The sequence below is a fragment of the Alligator mississippiensis genome, chromosome 10 (assembly GCF_030867095.1).
Source record: "Alligator mississippiensis isolate rAllMis1 chromosome 10, rAllMis1, whole genome shotgun sequence".
Lineage (NCBI taxonomy): Eukaryota > Metazoa > Chordata > Crocodylia > Alligatoridae > Alligator > Alligator mississippiensis.
The window spans coordinates 72,378,419-72,403,824 of NC_081833.1; the positions used below are offsets into that span (position 1 = coordinate 72,378,419).

A 25,406-nucleotide genomic window follows, 5' to 3' on the forward strand; every position below is an offset into this window, starting at 1 on the left:
AGTTTGCTGGGGAGCACGTATTAAAATGCTCCGATCTTTTATTGCAGGCATCCACACACTTTCTCCATAGGAGAGAGGGGCGTGGTGGTGCTGAATTTTATTCCAGGCTGAGCTCAGAGAAAGCTCGCTAGGAGCCTAAGCAAGCCAGGGGTCAAAACTTACCAGGTCACATCCGAGCCGTCATCCCTGACCAGATTGTAAGCTTCTCTGCATGCCTCTTTGTCGATTTTAGTTGCCATTTGCTCGAGGAGAATCGGCGTTCAGGGGGGAAGACGGGATTTTGGCTGAATGAAAGCTCTGTCCTCTTGCAGAGAGAGAGAAAAAAAAAATAAAAGAAAATAAAGAAAATTAGAGGCAAGGAATCTTTTCTGCGGTCAGGGCTTTGACCCAGGCAGGCTCTGTAAAGGTCCAACAGGCGATCTGCTGAGCGGGCAAGGAAATAATGATGTAGCTTTGTGCTCCGTATTCCTGCTGCAGCCAGTCATACAGTATTGCTCACAGCCTTACTGAAAGATCAGTCCAAGATGAGCTTTACCCCTTCACTGCCTGACTGCGCAGAGCTCGGCTCTGCTCTGCTGGAGCTCTGCCTCCGGGTCCCAAGGCAGGTGGAGGCAGGGGAACCGGCCTCTTCTGAGCTCCTTTCTGCCAATCAAAATGGGAAGCAGTGGAGGAACACCCCTTGCTTTGCAGCCTAGTGGTGGTTCCTCACCCCCTCCTCTTGGTTTTTCTCCCCCCATTCTCTTCTGCAAAGCATTACTGGGATTTCAATGTGATGATGTCATGGTTTTAGCTGGAGGATGCAGGAAGCCTATGAAACCGAACCAAATCCTTGCCAGGGATCTGCAGTGGGCCCCAGTGGCTTGATGGCCGAGGTGGTCTTTTGTAGACCGGTTTGAAGGCAAGGGTACATGCCGCTACACTGGCTGGAGCAGAAAGTGATGCATTACACAGTCAGGAAAGCGAGGGATCAGGAGACAGGGGACAACACGGTGCAAGAGGAAAGCATCCCTGCCAGCACCTCTGGTTGGAGAAGAGGTTCCAGAAGATGTGGAGGGAGCAGAACAGGAGGAGACCTGGCAAGGAGCTCTCTGGTGCAGGTAGGAGCCCTGAAAGAAAGAGGTTGTATCCTGAATGGGGAGAGATGGGGCATTTTCCAAAGGTGGGGAGCCAGCTACATAGGGAAGCAGCCTTAGAGACAGGAGGACAGGGTAGATGCCACAAAAGCTCACACAAATAGAGGCATTTTTTATTTATTTTATTTTTTGCTAATGCAAGTGAAGAAGAAAAGAAAGAAGGGTCAAATAAATGTGCTGCATGCAAATAGCTGGCTATAGGAAGAAAGGAAGCCACCAAAAAGCGTTACCCCAGGCAGGAATGCTAAAGATCATGGACTCTGGGTGGGGATGATCTCGCATTTCCCCCGGCGGGGTTGCACAAGGTCTCAAACTCGGGCTTCCTGACGGGTGACTGGGGCAGTGACAGCTCCTCGGTCCCTCAGGCTGTGTGTGTGTGTGTGTGCATGTGTGTGTGTGCATGCCTGTGTGCGTGCGGATTTGCCCGTTTCAGATGCAGCTATCTCCCCCTGTTGGGCTGAAAATTAAAAGCATTCATTTCATGCTCACATGCACAAAACCCAGCATATATTGTTGGTACTAAGGTTACTCACTGCTTATAAGGCTAGAGAATAAAGGAGTTTATGCCAATGCTGGGAAGGAATTAAAAATGACCTTATGTATTCTACAGAAGAGGTGGGGAAAACCCCTCTACATGGACTTAAATGTATGGATGAACCATTGGAACGATTAGATCACACAGTTTAGCTGCAATGTCAGTGCATTGTGCTAGTTCAGCACTTTAGACTGAAACCTGCACCTGCATTTCTGCACCTACACACATGGAAAAGCATATCTGAGTCCCAGCCTACCTGAAAATCAGAGGTTGGCATGCAAAGGGAGAAGAAGATCACAGTTCTGAAAGCTGGGCTATAACACTGGAACCTCGCCAGTTCTGAAAGACGGAGCTGGCTATTGTGAACGACTGAATTTTGCCAAAAAATAGACAGACGCGGTAAAAAATAAATGAAGAAAAAAGCACGTTCTACCTGAAAATGAACAGGGCTTTGTTCGTAAATCAGTTTTGATTATGCCCATCATTTCAAAATCGGCTGCTGCATCTGATGTGGTCTTAGCAGTCGGAGTCCCCAGTCCAGCATGCAGTTATTTAGTAATTGCTGAAAAGCACCAGCCTGCACGTTAATGATGAAATGTGGCTTATCCCTACGCAGTTCAAAGCCCTGGCCCTGTAAGCAGTGCCAGGCAGGCAGACTCCTGAGATGACATAGTGTCTTTGGCAGCATGGGGGCCTTACGTTGGCTTATTACAGTAGGGAATGCCACAATTCACATGATATCAAAGGCAGTAGGAATTGAGAGACATTCCCATTAAAGTCAATTAAAGTGGAAGGTGCTTAGTATGTGGGAGGATCAAACCCAACAGTTTTGTAGGTTGCAGCCATCAGCATGATTGCAAATTTCCCTCCTTCTTTAGTAATATATATGGCCTTGTTCTTGGCCATATATATAGATATAGATATATGTATGTATATGGGGGGGTCTATATATATGTGTGTGTGTGTGTGTGTATACAGGGTATATATATGTATATGTGTGTATCTATATGTATACAGGTTACACATATACACACACAGGATATGTGTATATATATGTGTGTGTGTGTATGTGTGTATATATATATATAGATATAGATATATTTCAGGATTCATGGCCATTTTCCTTTGTTAGCAGGTCATTGGTAGCCTGTTTTTTAGTCTGCCATTCCCATCCTTCCCATAATGCCATCTGCAGCTGGCGGCCTTGTTCCTGTCTCTTCACCCCAGTTCCCGAGGTTACACTGTGGAAAGGCGGATGCTGCTTGATCTCATTGTACTTGAAGGGAAAAAATAGACGTGTGGTCAAATCTCAAGCCACTGCAATTCAAAGGAGCCCCCCTTTTGTGATCTTCTACAGCTGGAAGGGATCTCTATATACCCAGGATCTCTAAATCTTAGCGGGATGTGGGGTGTTCATTTTTCCATCCAGGTTAAATCCCTGTCCGTAGCAGTGTGCAAGCCCCAGCCACTCATGCCCTCACCGTAGGGCCGCATCCTGCATTTTCACTGATATGCATTTGCTCCTTCCCCGCTCTTCATTGTCTTTTCCTTCTCTTCATACTCCAGGTATGTTTAAAAATGGTGTTTATTTTTAGGAGCATGTAGGATTAAATATTGCTCTCAGCCACACGAGCGTGATGTTGGAGTGGGGAAAATGATCTGCCTCGTTGCCTTCAGCGACCCGAGGCCAAATTTGCCTCTGTGCAAATGAGAGGAGATTTGGCCCCTTCCTTTTATTATTTGCAGCAGAATTTGCCCTTGCCATGATTTCCCTCAGAGCTCAGGCGGTGCCTGTGGGGAAGTCGAGGGACTTCGCAGAATTTCCTTAGCAGGATGATACAGGCTCCCAGTGCTGTTAGCTCTCCATGGTCTCCCTCTCCTGTTGACAGCGATCCCTAAAGGGGAATCCGGGGAGCGGGTCTCTGCTGCGGAAACTATCCGGGAGAGCGGGGGAGGAGGGTCTTCCCCAGGACACAGAACTGTGATGCGGTCCCTGGCTCCAGTGAAGAGAGGAATGAGGCTCGCCATTTAAAGCAATTTCTATTCGGGGTCCCAGACCTCTTGGGTCATGGGAGACTGCAGGCTTAAAGGACATTATCTCTTGCCATCGCCGCTCATCCATCACCCTCTTTCTCCTCGTTCTTAACCTTCCTCTTCCAGCTCTTCATACCCGTTCCACTGGTCATTTGATACAGAAAGTTGCTAATGAGATGGGAATCCTCCAGGAGGACAAAAGGATCAAGGCTGGGGATGGGGATTGGGGCTGTGCCAATGCTCCTGCTAGGACCAAAGACAGAGATTGCTGGCTACAGGGTCTTTCCCCTACACTCGGGGTCAGACCGACGCTGTATTTGGGATCAGGAATTTTACCCCTTGGTCAGATTGGTAGGGGAAGGGGAGATGCTTTCCTCCATAGCAGGGACCGTATCCTCTTTAGCACAGAAGCAGGACGAAGGCTGCCGTGGTCCCCCTGCTTTACCTGGGGCAGGTTCGGGTGTGAGGTCTGTGTTGTGTCAGGGTCGACAGTATCGTCTTATGTAGAGTTTAGAGGTTGGATTGTACGGGATGCTTTGGACAGGGACGAGCCTGCGGCAGGCAGGAGGTTGGACGAGGCGGCCTCTGGACGTCCCTTCCAGCCCCACTTCTTTAGGACTCTTATGACAGCAGGGGTTGATCTTTGCTGGGCTCCACCTGGCACCAAGCCCTGAAGCCTTATTCCAGCTCTTCTCGGGCTGGCCCTCAGGCTCCGTCTCCAGACACCCCAGGGCTCAGCAGGTTGATTCTTTGCCAGGGCCCAACCCTGCAAGATGCGGGGCCCAGCGAAGCCAGGAGACCGTCAGCCCCTCATGCAGCCAAGCCCTGGAGACCTGCACTGCGGCTGAGGGCTGGGCAGAGCATGGCACTGGGGGAGTCCTGCAGCCTTGTTCACCCAGAGGTGATCAGCAGGAGTGGGGAGAAGAGCCTCGAAGCCAGGACAAACCCCTAGCCCATTTTAATGGGAATCCCCAGGGCTTTCTAGGTGCCTGAAGGGGTTACCCTGATCTCCCAGCCCCTGATCCAGGTGTCTGAAGGAAGGGGGTGATCCTGATGATTTCCAGCCCCTCATCCAGGTGCCCGAAGAGGTAACTTTGATTTCTCAGACCCTGATCCGGGTATCTGAAGGAAGGGGGTGATCCTAATGATTCTCTAACCCTGATCCAGGTGCCTGCAGGGGTGACCCTGATCTCCTAGCCCCTAATGCCTGCAAGGGGAGACCCTAATACCCCAGCCCCTGATCCAAGTGCATGATTTCCCAGGACCTGATCCAGATCCCATGAAGGAAGGGGACAATTCTGATGATTCCCAGACCCTGATCTGGGTGCCTGAAGGGGTGACCCTGGTGATTTCCAGGCCCTGATCCAGCTGCCTGAAGGAAGGGGGCAATCCTGATGATTCCCTGACCCTAAAGGGGTGACCCTGATCTTCTAGCCCCTAGCCCAGGTGCCTGCAAGGGGTGACCCCCATACTGCAGCCCCAGATCCGGGTGCCTGAAGGCGTGACCCTGATCTCCCAGCCCCTGATCCAGGTGCCTGAAGGAAGGGGGCAATCCTGATGGTTCCCCAACCCTAATCCAGGTGCCTGAAGGGGTGACCTTGATTTTGCAGACCCCAATCTGAGTGTTTGAAGGAAGGGAGTGACCCTCATGATTTTCAGCCCCTAATCCAGGTGCCTGCAAGGGGTGTCCCTAACCCCCAGCCCCTGATTTGGGTATGTGAAGGAAGGGGGTGACCCTAAATAATCCCCAGTCCCTAATCTAGGTGCTTGCAAGGGCTGTCCCTGACCCCCAGCCCCTGATTTGGGTGTGTGAAAGAAGGGGGCGACCCTAAATGATCCCCAGCCCCTAATCCAAATGCTTGCAAGGGCTGTCCCTAACCCCCAGCCCCTGATTTGGGTGTGTGAAGGAAGGAGGCGACCCTAAATAATCCCCAGTCCCTAATCTAGCTGCTTGCAAGGGGTGTCCCTAACCCCCAGCTCCTGATTTGGGTGTGTGAAGGAAGGAGGCGACCCTAAATGATCCCCAGCCCCTAATCCAAATGCTTGCAAGGGGTGTCCCTGACCCCCAGCCCCTGATTTGGGTGTGTGAAGGAAGGGGGCGACCCTAAATGATCCCCAACCCCTAATCCAGGCGCTTGCAAGGGCTGTCCCTAACCCCCAGCCCCTGATTTGGGTGTGTGAAGGAAGGGGGCGATCCTAAATGATCCCCAGCCCCTAATCTAGCTGCTTGCAAAGGCTGTCCCTAACCCCCAGCCCCTGATTTGGGTGTGTGAAGGAAGGAGGCGACCCTAAATAATCCCCAGTCCCTAATCTAGATGCTTGCAAGGGCTGTCCCTAACCCCCAGCTCCTGATTTGGGTGTGTGAAGGAAGGGGGCGATCCTAAATGATCCCCACCCCTAATCCAAATGCTTGCAAGGGGTGTCCCTGACCCCCAGCCCCTGATTTGGGTGTGTGAAGGAAGGAGGCGACCCTAAATGATCCCCACCCCTAACCCAGGCGCTTGCAAAGGCTGTCCCTAACCCCCAGCCCCTGATTTGGGTGTGTGAAGGAAGGGGGCGACCCTAAATGATCCCCAGCCCCTAATCTAGCTGCTTGCAAAGGCTGTCCCTAACCCCCAGCCCCTGATTTGGGTGTGTAAAGGAAGGAGGAGACCCTAAATAATCCCCAGTCCCTAATCTAGCTGCTTGCAAGGGGTGTCCCTAACCCCCAGCCCCTGATTTGGGTGTGTGGAGGAAGGAGGCGACCCTAAATGATCCCCAGCCCCTAATCCAAATGCTTGCAAGGGGTGTCCCTGACCCCCAGCCCCTGATTTGGGTGTGTGAAGGAAGGGGGCGACCCTAAATGATCCCCAACCCCTAATCCAGGCGCTTGCAAGGGCTGTCCCTAACCCCCAGCCCCTGATTTGGGTGTGTGAAGGAAGGAGGCGACCCTAAATGATCCCCAGTCCCTAATCTAGATGCTTGCAAAGGCTGTCCCTAACCCCCAGCTCCTGATTTGGGTGTGTGAAGGAAGGGGGCGATCCTAAATGATCCCCACCCCTAATCCAAATGCTTGCAAGGGGTGTCCCTGACCCCCAGCCCCTGCTTTGGGTGTGTGGAGGAAGGAGGCGACCCTAAATGATCCCCACCCCTAACCCAGGCGCTTGCAAAGGTTGCCCCCTGATGCGGGAAGCGGATCAATCCCGAGGCTCCGCAGCCCCCGCTCCTCCGGGCGCCTGCAGGGCTGCCCCGCCCCCTCGCTCGCGGCCCCGCCCCCGGCCCCACCCCCTGGCCCGCGCTTCCTGCCGGGCAGTGTGGGCGGCGCGGCCCGGGGACGCGACAGGGTGGTCGCAGGGTGGGAGCCGCGCGCCTCCCCCGCCCCCGCCCCGCGCCGCGGAGATGAGCCCCGCCGCCGCCCTCCCTCTGCCCCTGGTGTCCTCGGAGCTGTGTCCGAGCTTGTGTCGAGAAACCCTCCAGCAGTGCCAGGGGGGGGCTTTGCCTTGTGTTCATGGCACAGGGCGGGCAGAGCGGCTCAGTGCTGGCTCTCCCGCGAGACACGAATCCGGACGCCGCCCGGAGACTTAAGTTAGTCCGGGCGCCCGCGTCCAACCCCCCCCGATGCCGTCGGACGAAGGTGCACGGAGCTAAGCGCCTCCGTCCTGTCCTGTGGGTAAATTTACGGGCAGTAGAATGAGTCTTTTGGGGGGGTTTCAGGTTTGAGAATAATATCTCCTCTTTTCCCCCGTCCCCCGGCTGCGTACGGCCGGGACAGACCAGTCGGCGCTCTTCCTCTAGTTGTGATGGCGTTGATGCTGTTGGCGCGGATTGAAGAGGGATGGCGACAGGCTAGCCAACAACCCTAAGGATAGCCAACGACACAGCGGGATTAGTAGAGGGGGTGAAGGAATCGATTTCCATCCCCTTAGCTGCTTGAAATAATGGATCGATACGTGTCCGCAGCCCTGTTGTTCTTCTCCGTTATAGGGCCGTTGGCTGTAGTTAGGGAGTTAATTTTAGGCGGAGAGCGGGGTGATTTATTTTCTGTTTTTTCTTCCAGAAAGACCACAAATCGTGCAATAATGGAGGGAACCCGACAGACTAGAATCTCTCGCCCGCACAAAATAAGCGAATCCTCAAAGGTTTGTGAACTTAAATCTCTCTCGCTGCAACCTGTAACCAACAGTGCTTTCTCTTGGGAAAAATGAAATAAGTGGTGAGATCCCATCCCTCTCCCCAGTTAAGTGGGAAGAACAGCAGAGAGACGAGTTGATATTTAGCTGCTAGGTTTATGGTTAATAAAGTACATTCAAAGTTTATGCAAATGCAGCTTTATTTTAAGAATTGCAATTGGAAAACTAGCTGTTGTTCAGAGAGGTACATACCATGAAAAAACCCAGTGTGCCATCACAACAGGGTAGCTCCTCAGCCCTGGGATTCTCTGGTAACTCAAATAGTGGAGATTTGGGGTTTTTTGGAAGTTTATATACTAATTTCTAACCTTTAACACTTTCTTTTAAATTTATGCACCAATTTCTAACCTCTTACACTTTCTTTTAAATTTATGCACCAATTTCTAACCTTTAAAAGACATCATTTCTGGTTGATTCAGACCTGAGTTTTTTGCTTTTCCAGAAAAGCAGAGCCCTGATTTTGCAAATGCTTGCATGCATGAGCAGAACCGCCGACCTCCGTGGGACTGTCCACATGGCTAGAAGTTATTTTTAGGGTATTTGAAGAACCAGGGGCACGGATGCATCCCTGCATCGATGCACTGTTCGGTTGACTTCAGTTAGGATTCTGCAGGGATCCACACTACATATGCTGTTGTAGAAGTGAGGCCTATGTTTTCTAAAACCCTGAAGTCAATAGTTTTATTACTTTAGTTTGGGGGGAAAAAAGGCTTTTGTTTTGCGGTGTGTTTGCTGCTTTGATTGGTATTTAAACATGGCTCTGCGGTACCTACAATCCGCGTGTCCTGACTCTGCTAGTGCAAAAGAGCCAGAAAGCCTCTGGCTCCGTAGTGTGGCTCAGTGTGTTCTTCAAAGCAGGAAAGCCTCACCACTTTTTTTGCTTCATTAAGGATCAAAGACACTTCATTAATGACCCATTAAATAAATGAGACGTTCAGGATTTTGTTGGCTGTAATAATACATATTAAGATAGAAGCAGAGGACTTATTTAAAATAATGCATTTTTAAAGTAATGTGGTCTCTCTGCCCTAGCATTTTAATAATTCATCCCTTTAAAAATTAATAATCTTGACAGCATTGTTTTGGGGTTGTTCTTTTTGTGCTTATACAGCTGCTGTTACTGTTAACCTCGGACTCTCTCATTAGTTAATTTTAAACCTTGCGTACAGAATAAACGTGGGGAAACTGTTTGTTTTTCATATGAAATGTGTCTCGGTCTTGAAATTTGCAGTTACTGGGCTCATTTTTTCTCAATGATGTGAGAATGAACAAATGACTTGGTAAGTGGATGGAGCGTGTTAATCTGTTCTGAAGCATTGCTCTGTAACGTCACACGTGCTCATTTAATGCTCTGTTGTGAAGGGGGAGCACTTCCCCACAGGGACAAGGAGCTGGGAATACAACTTGTCATCAACAGTTGTATTCGGGATTTAGTCCATAAGGGCCTTTGGTAACGTGTAAAGTCAGCTGTGATCTCGTTATGCGCAAAGAACGGCATTAAAGCATTTGCGAGAGCACTAATCAGCCCGTTTCAGAGAGGAGAGGATGGGTGTTTTTTGGTTGAATCCAATAACTTTGAATAAAGAGATTCAGAATATGATGCTATAAATCTGCTCGTCCTCTAAAAAGGAAGGTGAGCCGCCCTAAAGTTACTGGTTTGCCTTTTAGAGGCTCCATGTAGCACGTTGTCATTGCATACTCCTCCTTCATTTGGAGTTATTTATGACATCGAATAATGTGGTTGAAAGGAAGAAATAGAGGTAACACGAGTTTTAAATGCATTCTGTGCCAGGCGCAACTCGCCTTGGAGCCCGCGGAGAACATTTGAATGCCTTACGATCCTCTTCAGATGTTTGTCACGGTGGTAGTTACAGGCCCTGCTTTGAGATAAGAGCCTTCTGCTACTGAATAAGCGCTTCGTTCTTGCTTCAAAGAATTCAAACTAAAACTCTGTCTTTGTGGGAGGGAAAGATTTTTGGGAAGATATAACTAGCAGTGCAAATTCAAGCCATTATGGCTATATTGGTATAACCTTCCCCTTTGCTGGCCCATGTGGACCGCCTTATTCCAGTAGAAAAGTGTGTGTGTGGGGGGTGTTCAGTGTAGCTTATTTTGCCCAGGAAATAACTTGTTCAACTAAAATAAAAAGAGAATACTGGGATATCAGAGTAAGGGTGATCACCTGGAAAAAGTATGACTATAACTGGTAAAGCTTTTTCCAAGGGGGCAAGGCCCAAACTGTTTCCCTCTCACCTCTTATTTTGCCTCAATCACAAAGGTAAGATCATGCATGGAGAAAAGTGCCGGCAAAGCTTGGCAGATTCACAAAGTATTAATTTGTGCTTTGTGGGATTATATCCGTGTAATTCCACTATTTGTACGTTGCAGTGTATAACATATGTTCTGACATGCAGATTAAATGATGTCGCTTTGAAAAAAACCCAACCACCTTTGTCAGCGAGAGAAAATCCCATTGGTTTGTCATAGTTGCCGTCTACTTAATCTGCCTGAATTTGTCACATCTACATAGGACTCTGTTTGAAAGATCCTGCCATGAAGTCAGCAGAGCCCTGCACGGTGCAGGGATCTGTCGCTGCATGTTATCGAATCCGGGCCTTTGTCTTGAGTGTGTGCTTAGCCCTGGGTTTCCAAGTGAGGCCTGATGTTTCCTACCTTTAGCAACTTGTGTTATATTTCCTAGAGGGGATTTACATGCCAGAGTTGAAGTCTCAAAGATAGGCTGCTTCTGAGTTCCCCTTCCCTTTTTTTCCATTCCCAAGCCCTCCATATAAGAAGAGGCTGCAGGGAGGTAGGAGGAAATGATAGCAGTGATGAACAGTAACATGCAACGAGTTAGGTAGTTCCTTGTCAGCGAGGGCAAGAAGGTTGTACTTGAAATGCTTGGTTGGATGCCAGACTGAGCTACTGCAAATTGGGATCTGTCATGAATGCAGAGTAAAAATGTGCTTTTTCTCACCTTTCACAAGAGAGAGTGCCTTGCTTTCTGTGAGCCGGTCTACTGAAGAGAACAGCCGTCTGATATTGTTCCTCTATTTCAGGTGTACCGATGGGCTGACCACTCCAATCTGGTGCTTCAAAGCCTGAATGAGCAGAGACACCGCGGCCTCTTCTGTGATATTGTTCTGGTAGTGGAAGAGCAGCGAGTTCCTGCCCACCGCAATCTCCTGGCCGTTTGCAGCGACTACTTCAACTCTATGTTCACCATTGGCATGCGGGAGGCCTATCAGAAAGAGGTCGAACTGTTTGGAGCCTCTTACATTGGTCTCAAAGCCGTGGTGGATTTTCTCTATGGCAGCGAGCTGTCCTTAGATGGCGGGAATATCGACTACGTGCTGGAGACGGCCCATCTGCTGCAGATCTGGAAAGTGGTTGACTTCTGTTGTGAGTATCTCGAGAACGAAGTCAGCGAGGAGAACTATCTGTACCTGCAGGAGCTGGCTTCGATCTACAACCTGAAACGCCTGGACTCCTACATTGACTCGTTCATCCTGCAAAACTTCGGCACGCTCTCTTTCACACCAGACTTCTTGCAGAACGTTTCCATCCAAAAGCTCTGCCAGTACCTGGACAGCAGCAATGTGCAGCAGGAGTGCGAGCACGATTTGCTGCAGGCTGCCTTGCAGTGGCTGACACAGTACCCAGAAAGGGAAAATGAAGCTCATCAAGTCCTGGACAATATCCATTTCCCATTGATACCCAAGAGTGACCTCCTTCACCGAGTCAAGCCCGCTGTCTGCTCTCTTCTCCCAAAGGAAGCCAACTGCGAGGGGTTCATAGAAGAAGCAGTGAACTACCACAATAACGTCACGGCCCAGCCGGTGCTTCAGAACAAGCGGACGGCTCTGCGTACCAGTGAAGAGAGGCTCCTGTTTGTGGGTGGCGAGGTTTCAGAGCGGTGCTTGGAGCTGAGTGACGATACTTGTTTCTTGGACACCAAAAAGGGGCAGTGGGTAGCAGAAACACCGCTCCCAGCCAGGCGAAGTCATCACTGTGTTGCGGTGCTGGGAGGTTTCATCTTCATAGCTGGAGGCAGCTTCTCCAGAGACAACGGAGGGGATGCAGCTTCAAATCTTCTATATAGGTATGATCCCCGCTGTAACCAGTGGATAAAGGTGAGACTTGAGCTGTATTACATCTTTTTCAAAGTCCTTAATGGTTATTTGCTTCCCTCTTTGGCAGTGGAAGGAGAATGCTCATCATGCTTACTTGCATATGAGGACCTATTTATGCTTAAAAATTTAAAGCGGTCAACTATACATAGCTTAAATGCTCGATTGCACAAGTGATGAAAAACTATGCCATTTGTAAAAAAAAAAAAAATCAGTGTTGAGGAGCCAGGTTTTCAACTCTTATTGGGAGCTAGGCAGCCATTCTGAAAATCCAGCGTGGCGCCTGTCTTCAGCTTTGAGTGACTAAATACTTTGGTCCAAAATGCAGTGCAAAAAGCAACATCTATGAGCTAATTTGCCTCCCAAGTCAGAGCCCCGGTAGGACAGGACATGTGTAATGTTCAGCTGATGTTACACTGTGGACTGATCTTCTGTCTTCGGGTGCCTGTACCCGAGCAGTGAGGCTGCTCCGATGCTCTGTAATTACAGCTTGGTGGAGCAGCCTTGATTAATCGAGTCTGCTGGAGTGGGGTAATTGCCATGCTCCAGCATTTGCTAGTGTCTTGTGTATCAGCTTACCTGTGCTTTAAAATGGCGGCAGGGACACTTTAACTAAAGCTCGTTGGACAAGCTTTAGTTAAAGCACCCCTGCCACCATTTTTAAGCCCAAGGACATGGATACACGAGATGTTGCAGATGCTTTTGATTAGAGCGACTCTCAGAGTTGCTCTAATTAACACCCCCCCCCCCCCCACACACACACACACACTCCTGGAGCGTGTGTATAAATGCCCCTAGTGCCTTGACAACTTCTGGTGGTTCAATTTTTGAGTCTTTCAGAGTATCCCTGTACACATGTAGTACTACAAAGGGATTTATGTACTGCCAGAGCATAGAGTGTTTTGTCTCATGCATGCTTTCCATTGTCTCTGACCTTTAATTCCAGTGCTGACACACGATTTAATGTAGAACAGACTTTCATTGCACGGATGCAAGATTATTCGTATGCTCGAGAAGGAAGGCTGTTTTATTTGCGAGAGATCAAATATTCTTAACCATAATGAACATGCACCCAATCTAGTTAGACTGAATGAGCCAAGCTTTGCTGAAGTGCGAGAAGATTATACCCTCCAGCTGAAAATGATATGTCAGCAAAGTATTTGGCACAGATACCGTCCTGCCAGCAGAAGAATGCTTTTATCAGCCTAGCTTATGTGTTTTAGGGAAGTGGTAGAAAGAGCTGTGACAACAGGACTGTAGCAGCAGGGGTCTGTAGTCTAGACAAGCCCTTGAGGATGTCGATGCTCTGTGCTTTTCTGCAGGTTGCCTCCATGAGACAGCGTCGAGTCGACTTCTACCTGGGAGCCATTACAGACATGCTGATAGCTGTTGGTGGAAGAAATGAGAACGGGGCACTTTCTTCAGTGGAGACTTATAGCCCACAAAAAGACGCGTGGTCTTATATAGCAGGCTTGCCAAGGTAACAGCAATCTGTTCAGAAACCTGTTCTGTAGAGAGAGGGATGCTCTGAGAACCAATGTGGCCTGGCCATTCAATCGGGATCCTGGAAATGAGGAGGAGGAATATTCCCAGTTCATGGTATTTGAGCAACTCTCCTTTCTAGGTAGTGTGAAAACAATCCCACTGATCTCAACCAGTCTCCACCCTAAGGTAACAGATCCATTAGGTAGCTTGGGCCTGCGTGTTGTATGATTAAGTTAAAAATCAGTTTTTCTGGTTTAGAGGATGAACCCTTAAATTGTACTTGCTTCCTGAGCTGACATCTAGATGTGGATGTCGATCCTTCGTCGATGATGGGCTTCCGCTAGTCTACCTGCGTATCATTTGCAGGTGTTGTGATAGCGCATGAGACTCTTTTGAGTTTCACTGTCTGAGCAGGATGCCCTGAAACCTGTGACTTCAGCAATGAGGCTTGCCCTCTTGTTCCTGGGTGACATCATTGACAAGACCCTTCAGACAGTCTTGAAGGGAGATTCATGGTATATTTTTATCCTCTGAGCTGACAAACTGCAGAGACATAGGCAGCTAGCAAGGGCATACATGGCAGAGGCTTCCTTTGTCCAATTCTATTTTGAGCAACCTTGGCTCAGACCAGCAACTGGGCTTTGGCCCAGAGCACTCCAGGGGAGCTAGCTGCGTACATATTCTGATGTACATGCAAGCAGATCTGGCAGCTGAGATTAAAAGTTTCCATATTCCCTAGCATGCTCTGTATATGGCTGAGTTCATTTGTTTGATTTTATTTTATTTTTTTTTGTATCCCTCTCTGCTTAATTGGACAGGGAGGAAGGGGAGTCTTGTCACGCCTTCTAATGTCAGTATGCTCACCAGTACACGTTAGAAGGCAGATATTGCAATATGCCGAAGACAGCAAAGAACCGAACTGCCATACAAATGTTTGGAAAATCACGCACTAGTCTTATGGATAATGACCCTCCTCATACAGAGTTTTAAGTGTCTTCTGAGGCTTTGGGGATCATCTGGGTGCTCGGTGACCACAACCCACGTCCTGAGCATGCTTCAGCCTCCTCCTTCAAGTGGGATAGTAGTCTAGTGGTCTGCACTTTGTCTCAGTGACCTTTCTGCCTCCTTCTCAATGTCAGAGACAGATCACTTTTATTTGGAAAACTTGTTAGGGGGCTGCCTGGTCATTGGAGCTTGTATGCTTCTGGAATAAAGGATGTCTTCACTTCCCTCCAAGGTATTTTCCTTGTAGGGTAACTGTGGTTCGCTACTTTTTCCCCCCCCTCCAAGAATGCTTGGAACGTAGATGTGGTCAAAGATAAGGTAGTGGGTTTGCTGTGTCTGTGGTTGAGAGCGAATCTTTGCAGGGCAAATAATTTGCATTGCTTTTATGTCCACAGCAGGTCCTGAGCCTGGACTAAAATGAGTTGGGGCTAAATTATTTTAATCTGCTTTTGCTTGCTACAGGGGTTAGGCCCTAAAACTGTTAAAACCTCACGGCCGAAAGCTAAAATGGCAGCCCCAAGAAGCATTTGTCTTGATGTCCTTATTGCAAAAATAGGAGCGATCTCTGCCGGCGCGGTCACTGTGTGGGAAGTACGGTGCACTACACTGACTTTTTTTTTACCAGCTCTCTGTGTCTTTGCTGTCCAGTAACGTGTTAGACTTGAAAGGGCAGGAAAGAGGAAGCTCATCATAGGATCTCTGTAAATTCCTTTATGGCAATCTGTTTTCTGATAGACAGGAAGTGTTTTTTAGTTAAAATCTCTGCTGCGACAGAACTTCTAGAAATAATAAATACTTAATGTGGCAAGAGCGGAGGACAAAAGAATGAATGAATTGCTTCTGAAGCAGACGCTAAATACATTTACTTTATGCATGCATAGAATATCTTTTTTAGGGAGAAGTGGGAGAGATTTCTGATAATCTGCCACTTGCAACCATCTTTGGGGAAGATCTTTGTGTGTTGTTTTTTTTTTTAATCCACTGTTTGAATTTAATTTTTAAAAACCCAGTTATTTAATTATGAAACAGTTGCATGAATTGAAAATGAGGGGAGGCTTACTGTGTTTCAAACTGATCTATTTTAACAGCTTTCTGTGTCCTCTATCCCACAGTAGGGGGAAGGTAGACCGGTAATTTAGCAATTTTGGTGTAAGCTACCTCCTTATAGCTTCACTTACTGTGGGATAGGTGCATTCATATGTGCACACAGGTGATATAAGTGTTTTGTCAGTTCACAGCTGCGGTTCACAGGAACTCATTTAGAAGTGAGGAAGACGGGCGTCTTTTACAGTGGTTTGTCTGGCGTAGATGTGGCCTAGATTCTCCAAGAAGAGAAACAGTTTTAAACTCCGCACTCGGGAGTTTTGGGGAGAGCATTTGTGATGTCTCTGGTTGCCTCAAACTAGCATAATATCTTCCAAGAAAAATTACAGTTATAATTTGCAGAGGCAGGTGCTTATTCTAGATGGGAGAAGATTCTGCCTCTGTCTGAGCTCCCTTTCTACAAAGGGGAAAGTGCTAGGGACACGCCAGGTGCCGTGGAGCTGATTCTCTGTGAATGTTGATGATACCTGATCCAGCATAAGAAAGGTCTCTGGTATACGGATACATAGTGGGGTTTTCAAACGCACTCGGCCCTGGACCAATTTCTATTGAAATTGAGGGGAATTTTGAAAATCCTACCCCCAGCCAGTGAATTATACTTACTTTGCTACAGCTCATCTTCACCAATCCAAAATGTATATAGGACAAGGGTAGGCAACCCCAGCACACATGCCAGCACATGGCACGTGAAGGCATTGTGCTTGGCACGCACGCGTTGGGATGGACAGTGGGGGAGCTGCAAAGGGACCGATCCTTGTTGTGGCAGTGCAGCCCTGGCTCCTTTCCTGCTGTCCACCTCGAGGCGTGCGTGCACCTGTCTCCGGCAACAAGCCGAGCCAGGGCTCCATGGACCACGGTGCAGCGGCTTGCAGCCTCCTACCACCTGCTGCAAACAGGCTGGGCTCCGTGGTGGGCAGCAGGGGCCTGCCCAGAGCCTGGGCTGGATTGGGGTGGCAGCCAAGAGGCTGCAAGCAGCTGCACTGGGGTCCCGAGAGCCCCAGTCTGACTCACTGCTGGCAGACGGTGCATGTGTGCCTCGAGGCGGACGGCAGGGAAGGGGCCGGGGCTGCACTGCCACAAGGACTGGGCCCCTCACAGCTCCCCTGCCGCGTGCCAACATCTTACAAGTCAAGATTGCAGGGGTTTGGGGCACTCCACCCAAAAATGTTGCCGACCCCTGATATAGGCTACGTTTTCTGCGCATTTAAGCGGCACCTGCTGGAAGCCAAGGGAAACGCAGACACTCCATCGGTAACGACTCGTTACTTAGCAAATCTCTCTTTGTTTAAAATGGTTTATTTTTCTTTCTTGGGAGTCTTGTGATGGACACAACATTTAATAATAGCAGGTGGGAGAATTTACGCTTTTCTCTAGAGCCTTTTTCTGTTGTTGGGGAAGTAGGACAACCCTGTTTTCCAGACAACCCTCATTGAGACTTATTTAAAATAGAAATAACTTTTTAATCACTCCTTAATCAAAAAAATAAATAGTAAAGAACCACAAGGTCTCTGTTTGGGTTTCACTCCATAAAGACCAGGAATGTTCATTACTAAATATTGGCGCTGCTTGACCAAAATCATAAAACCTATGGTTTTTTACTGTTGTTTGCCTCTTCTAGGTTTACCTATGGTCATGCTGGCACCGTCTACAAGGAATTTGTTTATATCTCGGGAGGTCATGACTATCAGATCGGTCCCTACCGAAAAAACCTGCTCTGCTATGATTATCGTACGGATGTCTGGGAGGAAAAAAGGCCAATGATCACAGCTCGGGGGTGGCATAGTATGTGCACCTTGGAGGACAGTATCTACTCTATCGGTGGCAGCGATGACAACATTGAAACTATGGCACGCTTTGACATCCTGAGTGTGGAGTCTTACAGCCCGCAGTGTAACCAGTGGACCAGAGTCTCTCCCTTGCTGCAAGCCAACAGTGAGTCTGGAGTGGCCGTTTGGGAAGGCAAGATTTATATTCTGGGAGGCTACAGCTGGGAAGATACAGTCTTCTCCAAAGCTGTCCAGGTGTATGACAAGGAAAAGAACAAGTGGTACAAAGGAACTGACCTTCCCAAAGCAATCGCTGGGGTATCTGCCTGCGTCTGTGCACTGAAACCCAAAACAGAGGACAAAAAGAAAAAGACAAAAACAAAGAAGTATTCAGATCGAGGGAGATGACTACCCGTGGATAACCCCCCTTTGCAGGCAGATTCCAGAGGAACCTTGTATTTAATCATCTCTTTCTAATTTTGATTTTTATTTTTTACGGAAGAAAGAAAAACTTCTGAAACCTTGGAAAATGTGCAGACGGACATTTTGGTTAAGGATCATTTGACGGACGAAAGTACCTATGGCAGTGGGGTAGCAAAGGAAGTTCTGCCACCCCACTGTATATTTAGATGTAGTTTGTTAACTTTTGTGGTTCTTGGCATTTCCACACTTCTAATATTAAAAGTAAAAAGGCTGTACAACAATTGGCCTAGAAAATTAAGTGGTGGAGAGGAAAAGAGGACTAAGTATTCTCTTTGATGTTACAATACAGAGAAGTATAGAAAGAATTGCTACTGAAAACTGATCCAGATCTTGAAGTTTGGTGTAAATCCTGGTTTATTTATATATTTTTCTTCATGAAATATCATTTGCAGTATGTTCTAAATTATTAGTATGAGATTTCTGGCCTGAGGTTTACTAGTGAAGGTAGAAGTGAATACCAAGGCAACTTGATGAGTGTCTAACTCTACTGTACCCTTAAATTTGAGAGACTATAATTAAATGACCAACGAGTGGATGGTCTGATCAGTGATGTAGCAGACATGGCTGTATAGGTGACGTGGGTTCAGGTTTTTTGCCCTGGTGCAGTGATCTGTATGATCCAGGAGATGCAATGTAACCCTAAAGTCACTGCTGGAATTCACAAACCTTGTGCAACAAAAGCCAATAATAACTTTTGGTTTTCTTGGTTTCATCTACTTTTGGTTGTGTCTTTAAATCTTTCTTTGAACCTGAGTTTGGGAAGAAGCCACATAACTTGGTGCTTGTTTCAAAGCAGTTGGAGTGGAAAAACTTCACCGTGGGCTTTGGGGCTTTGTTGAAATCTGAAAGGTCAAAGTGAACTTGAGACAAAGTGGAAATCTCTCCACGACCCTGTCTCACCAAGGGCAATGGCATGAAGAGACAGGTTTGCAAGGGGTGGGAACTGTTGCGTTCAGCATGGGTTTTGCTGACCGGCATAAGGGGATCATGTGCAGTATGTCTATATTGCCATCTCTCTCTCACCCAAACGTGTTTTTAATGTGACTGGCAACTCCAAGTGAGCAGACTTTGGTTAAAACAGCAGTAAAGACAACACAACTTGGGTTTTTACTCATGCTCAAATTGCCTTGTTTTCCTGCTGTTTTAACCCTTTTAAAGTTAAATTTGAGATGCGCTTCTTGTGTCCTAAGAAGAGTCCAAGCCAGGACTCCATCTGGGACACATGTGATTCAAGTGGAGGAAGAAATGCATTTTAGAATGGCATTGGAAGAAGTGACCTTTATGCCCACCAAAGCAAAGAGATTTTGATTGAAATGGCATTGTGTCTGGAGGATACAATGAAACGTCTGCTGGAGGCTTCAAGGTCACCAGCTGTCTGGCCAGCTTGTGATTGTTCACCCTAAAGCAGGTTACAAACCTACCTTGTGTTTTTGACAGGTTTGCAAGAAGTTCAACACCAGCAATTGGATTCAGCCCCTGCGATTGCTAAAATAATGCCATGCCACGGGTTACGATTTCTAATCCGAACACACAGTGATTTTTAGAAAATTTTGGAACCTTTTGTACTTTTTGATAACACATTTTGCTAATACCTAGTCGCTAGTTTGCCATATGATGTTACTTAGTCTTTTGAAGTTGCAGCTCTGTCGTTGCGGCCCTGTCGTTGTTGTCAGGGATCGTCTTTTGGTGGCTCTTTCAGGTTTTACGTAGTAAGTTGGGGTGCGATGTGGCTGGTCAAGCGGCATTTGCATTCGCAGTCTTGTCAGGCAGTCAGGGCTATAATTGAGACTATTGTGAGGCCTCTTTACTGGCAGTTTAGCTGGTCAGATGTGATAATAAATGTTCTTTATTGTCAGTATTGGTGGTTTCAAGAGCCTCGGTCTAAAGTTCTGCTGGGCGCTATTGATGCATTCCCCACCCTCCAATTGCTTCCCAGTCTCCCTCCGCCCGTATATCTCTTTGTGCAACATAACCCTGTATTTCGGATCTGCCTTTTTCCTGGTGTCCCACGTACAACTGATGCCCTGTCTGCTTTATCCTACTCCCGTATATTTACCTTATTCACTGGAAAGCTCTTCTGACTTTTTTTTTTGCACTTTAAAAACGATTCATTTTCCACATCATTTGGAACAATTGAGAGATCTCTTTAAGATATATGAAGAGCTCCTTCGCCTAAAAAGGTAGATTTTGTGAGTAGCCAGCATGCAAAAAAGAAACGTAATGCCTAATGACATGAAAGGGTTAAAGAAAACTGTTTCAGGGCATGTATCTTAAAAACTCCTTGGGATATTTTGAGTGTCTTTTTGTTTAAAAAAATGATTACTAAATTGAACGAGTTAAAGTTCTTCATGTGCTGGAATTCTGTTTTTACAAATATTGCTACGTTGCATGAAGTAATATTTGGGTTTTTTTCATTGCTCCTAAGGAAAATGCTAGACTGTTTAAAGGATAACAAATTGAGTGAGTAGCAGGTTTACGTATCTGACATTTTGCTTGTGTTAACTCCTCTTTTCCCCTTTTTTGGCAAAGTTTCATGTGTAAATACACCACAAACATCCTAAGACACTTCTTTGTTTCTCTTATTGACTGCTTGTCACTGTATTTTTGCCTGTTTTACTTAAACATGCTCATATGTTATGTTCTTGATGTGTTTAAAACTTGAAAAAAACAAGAATCCAGATTATGTTCAGAGTACCAGATTGTATTCTTCCTTGTGTGGTTAGTTCCTCCTTTAGTTGATTTTTCAAGTCTTTTGTGGGTTCACAGGACTAAAATCTCACCTGGTTGAAGGTATTTACCTTCACTAACCGGAGCGAAGGATCACCAGAATCATAGCAAATTAGGGTTGGAGGGACCTCCGGAGGTCACATCCAGTCAACCCCCTGCTCAAAGATGGACCAGCCCCAGGCACATCATCCCAGCCAGGGCTTGGTTGAGCCAGGCCTTAAAAACCTCCAAGGATGGAGACTCCACCACCTATCTGGGTAACCTGTTTCAGTGCTTCACTACCCTCTTAGCGAGAAAGTTTTGCCTAATATCCAACCTCAACTTCCCTGGTTGCAGCTTAAGACCATTGCTCCTTGTTCTGTCATCTGTCACCACTGAGAACAGTCCAGCTCCATCCTTTTAGGAACACCCCTTAGGGTAGTTAAAGGCTGCTATCATTCACCAGGAAATGGGCAAGCTGGTTTTATTACAGAGCATTTTATGATATCTTATGAATTATTGCCAAAAATAATTTACATCCAACTACTACTACTGCAGCAATAGAGCATAAATGAGAATCAGATCCCCATTGCACTGGATGCCAGGTTACCAGGGTAATTGTTGGCACATTATTATGCTGATGCGTTAATGCACCAGGGCAGCTACTTATTGAAATAGTCTGATTTAATCTTTCACTCTGTATTAGCAGGATTACTACTCACTTCAAAGTGAACTGCAAGCACGGCTTCTCCCTTCTGAAATATTTTGGTTTAAGACTAATGTCCTGGGAACTTTGCATAAATGCTCTTCCAGGTGTTGTTGCATGTGGTGGCAGTCAATGAATAGGTCTCGCCAAATTATCACTTCTAGCCCTTAGTCACAGCTACAAGCTAGGGACAGAAATTACACACAAACTGGTGTAAAGGATCAGAAACCGGTTCAAATCTGTCACACAACAAGACATTCAGTGCGCATAAACTGCTTTCAAAATGGCTAAAACCAGTTTAAGATAAAGCTGAGTGGATGTTGCATGAGACTTAACTGAGGTTAAATCAGTGTATTGAACTTCTGTCCCAGATCCCCTCCAGATTCAAGTTAACTCGCAGTCCTCCAGCATCCCAGGATGCTTTGCAAACCTCCACCCTGCCCCTCAAACCTCCCCTTGCAAGGTGGGTGGGCTAACCTTGGCCCAAGATGTCTGCTCCAAGGCTAAGTAGAGAGATTCAAAAAGCCTGAGGCTAAATCTATTCAGTCTTTGCAGGTTAGTCTAAAATGTAGAGATTAAACTGAGAAGCAAGTGAACAAACGTTCACTTTTGATTCAGGAAATGCAGCCACATGCCTGCAGTGGCCCAGACCAGAAGCCGGGGGTGGTAGAGCATGCCTCCAAGCTTGCCAGCAGCTGCCAAAGGGCAGGGACTGGAGCTCCAAGGCTTTTTCCCCCTCCCTGCTGGAGTGAAGCGGACACGGCCAGGCCCCAGCCCGGGGCTAGCACGCTGGAGGGAGGGGGTTTAAATCCCTCACGGGGCCCCAGCCTGAGTCTGCCTGGGTGGGGTGGCAATGGCTGCCAGGCTTCTGCCCCACCCGCTCGAAGGAAGGGTGGGTGGGGAAAAAGGTAGTGGCATTGAATTTGGTGCGATTTGTCTCAGCTTAGGTATTCCAGTCTCCCACCTTTTACAGGTTCTGCTTTATAATGTAAATGTAGTTCTCTACTTTCTTTAGTCACACTAGCCCAAGTAGTCTGGGACCCTCTCCTGTTCCCTTAGCTCTGGCTCCAGCACATACATGTGATGATTGTGCCAGGTCTTTGCCAACACCTCCCATCTCCCAGTCTGGTCCTGCAGGGTTGGCTCTGTTCTCACCAGTGGCGGGGAACCAGTCCTTCCAGCCCTGGTTCCCCAGTCTCTTCCACCTCCCCCTTGGCCTGGGGTCACTGAGGGGAATTATGCCCCCACCCCTTATCAACTGCTTGCTCCAGTGTCTGCCAGAGATGGGAAGGGGTGGGCCCTGCTGGTCTGCTGGCCCCCTCCCAAGCAGACCCTGGCTGGGGTCCCATGCAGGTGGGAGAGGGGGTTTAAATCCCTCTTCCTCCCCTCTGCCTGACCCTGTCTGCCCACACCCCCACCCCCTCTGCTCCAGCAGGAAAAGTCTGGCAGGGGTTGCCACCACCCCCAGGCAGGAACCCAGCCAGATTTCCTACCCCCACCCCCTTGTCAGCCAGCCATCACTGCTCCAGCTAGGGAGCAGAGGGGCGGGGTGAACCCTGCTCTGCTCAAATAGCTCAGCCCAGCCCAGGGCTGCAAAGCATCCTGGGATGCTGGCGGACTGTGATTTAACTTGAGCTAGGAAGGAGTCTGGGACAGAAGTTTCATAAACTGGTTTGACCTAAATCAGTTAAATCTGATACTACATTCAACCAGGTTTATCTTAAACCAGTTTCAGTCATTTTGAAACTGGTTTAGGTGCACTAAACTTCAGTTATGTTACAGGTTCGAGCCAGTTTCTGATGACTTAAACTGGTTTATGTGTAACTTCTGTCTCGCCCCCCGGCTTCTGGCCTCGGCCACTGCATTCTGGAATCAAAAGTGGATGTCTGCTCACTTACTTATTGGTTCAGTCGATAGTTTAGGCTAACCTGAGAAGATTGAATCAATTCACCCTCGGGCTTTTTGATTGTCTGCACTTAGCCACAAGAAGCAATCTCCAAAATACCAATAGGATGCTTTCACCCATGGGTAAAAGCAGGGAAGATGAAGGCTCTGCAGATGCCCTGTCACTGCAACCCCAGGATAGTTACTATATGCTAAGAAGATCCTATTTCTCCTTGTGTTAGTTTGTTCCTTGACTTCCAGAAATGGGGGTAGCGAAACCGTGTCCCTCTTCTTTTGAAAAGGGATCTAATTCAAAATTAGATCCCAAATTCAAGTATCGTATTATGCAAACAGACTATCAAAAACTGTCTCATTCCCTCCCATACACACCCTGGTGTTAACATGTTGGTAGCTTTTATAGTGCTAATAAATATGCCTTGAAACACCCCGAGGAAAAATTAAGCAACTGTGTGAACTACTGTTTGTTTTGAAAGGAGGAGAAAGGAGTGAAGGAAAAGGAAGCCCTTCTGTTTGAAGTCGGGTCTGTCTAGGTTATAAAGAAGTGCAGAGGGGGGTCAGACAGTTTTCACTGATGTACTAAAGATTCATGGAAATAATATCAGTGTGTTAGTGAGTGATGCCAGGAGAGTTTTGGGCTCAATGCCAAGCAACAAAATAATGAAAGGAATTCAGAGGTGTGACAGACCAAAAGGTTCGTTGAGGGGCTGAAAATCTTTAAAAGATGCTACTCCGGCACATGGTGGAGAATGAACTAAACCTAAAGTACGAGGAGGAATTAAAACATTTCAAGAACAGGTTAGATGGACGCTTGCCTGGGATGCTTTAGTCAGGGATGATCCTGCCTTGAGCCAGGGGGCTGGATTAGATGACTCATAAGGACCCATTGTAGCCCTACTTTCCAATGATCTTACTTCAGCCAAACTAAAAGAATTAGTTAATAGAGAATTGAAATGTAGAATAAAAGTGACGCCAGCATCCTTAGGAGATAGAATTGACTTGTCGTTAGTTGGAATTGATTTGCTTGTTAACTTGAATTATTCCACATTAAAGTGCCTTGCGTCTGTAAGCATTTTTTTCTGTTGTTGCAAATCATTTGGTGTTTCAGCAGACAGGCTAAAACACACTTTGGAAGCAGGTTTACCGAGATGGGGATGGAGTTTACCTATTCAAAGGTACACGTTGATGCAGTCTCTGTCCTGCAACAGGTCTCGCACACCTACTAGGTTCTCCCACTCAGTGCAGGGGTGAGGCAATCCAGTATGAAATATCTGAGTACAAGTCTGAGCTCATCATCTGAACTATCAAAATGATACAAGGTGAAAGTGCCTTGATTCGAGCGTAACAGTGCAATGCATGTGAACTGTACTTGTAGCCATTGCTGTGGATTATTTAATGCAAGTACACACAACCCACAAAGTGCAAGAAAAGAAAAGAAACATTGAGCGGTACAACAGCTAAGGAGGCAATTATCTTCAACTGCCTTTTATTTTAGGGCCGGTGGTAGGGGAAAAAATAACAGGTTTCTAACGGCCGAAGTTATTTCTTACAGATTAAATGGATCCAAGATGCTATTTGCAAGTCTTCGTACTGGATGTTGATGAGCTTAACAGACACAGGGCAATGGATTTTTGCATTAACTATTTCAAACAGATGATAGAATTGGCAAAACCTGAGATCAAAGAGACTTCACAACAAGTGAAAGTCTGTTGTTATGGTTGCCTGAACTATAAGATAGTTTTTATGAAATACTCTTGAAAAATAAGATGTCACACTGTTCCCCTGGTGTTACACAAAGATAAAAATATTAAAAATGACAAGCTCTGTATGATAACCCCTGGTGAAACTGAGAATTTGTTCATTTTCATATGATACCTTAACCAACATTCAGTTCTTTCAGAAGGTACTATAATAGGCTTTGAAGCTTAGTAGTAATTTGTCATCCCTTCGTAACAATATGAAAACAGTTCAGCAGTGTCTTGTTTTTTTTTAAGAGGGTAACACAAAAGAATCTCACAGTTTAGGTAACATTTTAAGTTGCTAAAAAATAGGATCTCTTTATTTCTCTGTGCCCTTAAAAGAGGTTTGGAAATTGTTCATATTTTCTCTTACTAATCTAAAAGCTTTGAAAAGATTTTTAACTCTATAGTGAATCAGAGGTTGCAGTTGAGCTGAATTATTCATCTGGGGCTATAACCATAAATTTAATTGAGTAATACTGTGAAACATATGTTGTGTACTTCATGCA

The 25,406-nt window shown here is 47.0% G+C and overlaps 2 protein-coding genes across 6 annotated transcripts in view; one reads left to right on the forward strand and one right to left on the reverse strand.

The window, feature by feature from the left end:
* Positions 1–630, reverse strand: part of COTL1 (coactosin like F-actin binding protein 1) — a 28,263-nt gene extending 27,633 nt beyond the window's left edge. Inside the window, exon 1 of the mRNA XM_014609295.3 lies at positions 163–630. Within this exon, the coding sequence (XP_014464781.1) occupies positions 163–239 (77 nt within the window). The 5' untranslated portion in view covers positions 240–630. The remainder of the gene's footprint in view (positions 1–162) is intronic.
* Positions 631–765: 135 nt separating this feature from the next.
* On the forward strand, positions 766–24,230 carry KLHL36 (kelch like family member 36). 5 transcript variants are annotated; one of them, XM_019488239.2, is made up of 5 exons: positions 766–1,097; positions 7,739–7,820; positions 10,931–12,004; positions 13,324–13,481; positions 17,214–24,230. In XM_019488239.2, the coding sequence occupies exons 2-5, from the start codon at positions 7,761–7,763 to the stop codon at positions 17,767–17,769; spliced, it is 1,848 nt and encodes a 615-aa protein (XP_019343784.1). In that variant the 5' UTR covers positions 766–1,097; positions 7,739–7,760; the 3' UTR covers positions 17,770–24,230. The 5 variants fall into 5 exon arrangements, with proteins under 5 accessions (XP_019343784.1, XP_019343781.1, XP_019343783.1 ...); XM_019488236.2 differs by lacking the exon at positions 766–1,097 and adding an exon at positions 6,999–7,347; XM_019488238.2 differs by lacking the exon at positions 766–1,097 and adding an exon at positions 6,999–7,266.
* Positions 24,231–25,406: the final 1,176 nt, after the last annotated feature.

Bases quoted from the DNA above. Each gene is read 5' to 3' on its own strand.
- KLHL36 (XM_019488236.2), top strand. From the start codon at position 7,190: ATGGCACAGGGCGGGCAGAGCGGCTCAGTGCTGGCTCTCCCGCGAGAC. The intron at 7,348-7,738 runs GTGGGTAAATTT...TTTTTCTTCCAG, and splicing joins AAGCGCCTCCGTCCTGTCCT to AAAGACCACAAATCGTGCAA. The intron at 13,482-17,213 runs GTAACAGCAATC...TGCCTCTTCTAG, and splicing joins TATATAGCAGGCTTGCCAAG to GTTTACCTATGGTCATGCTG.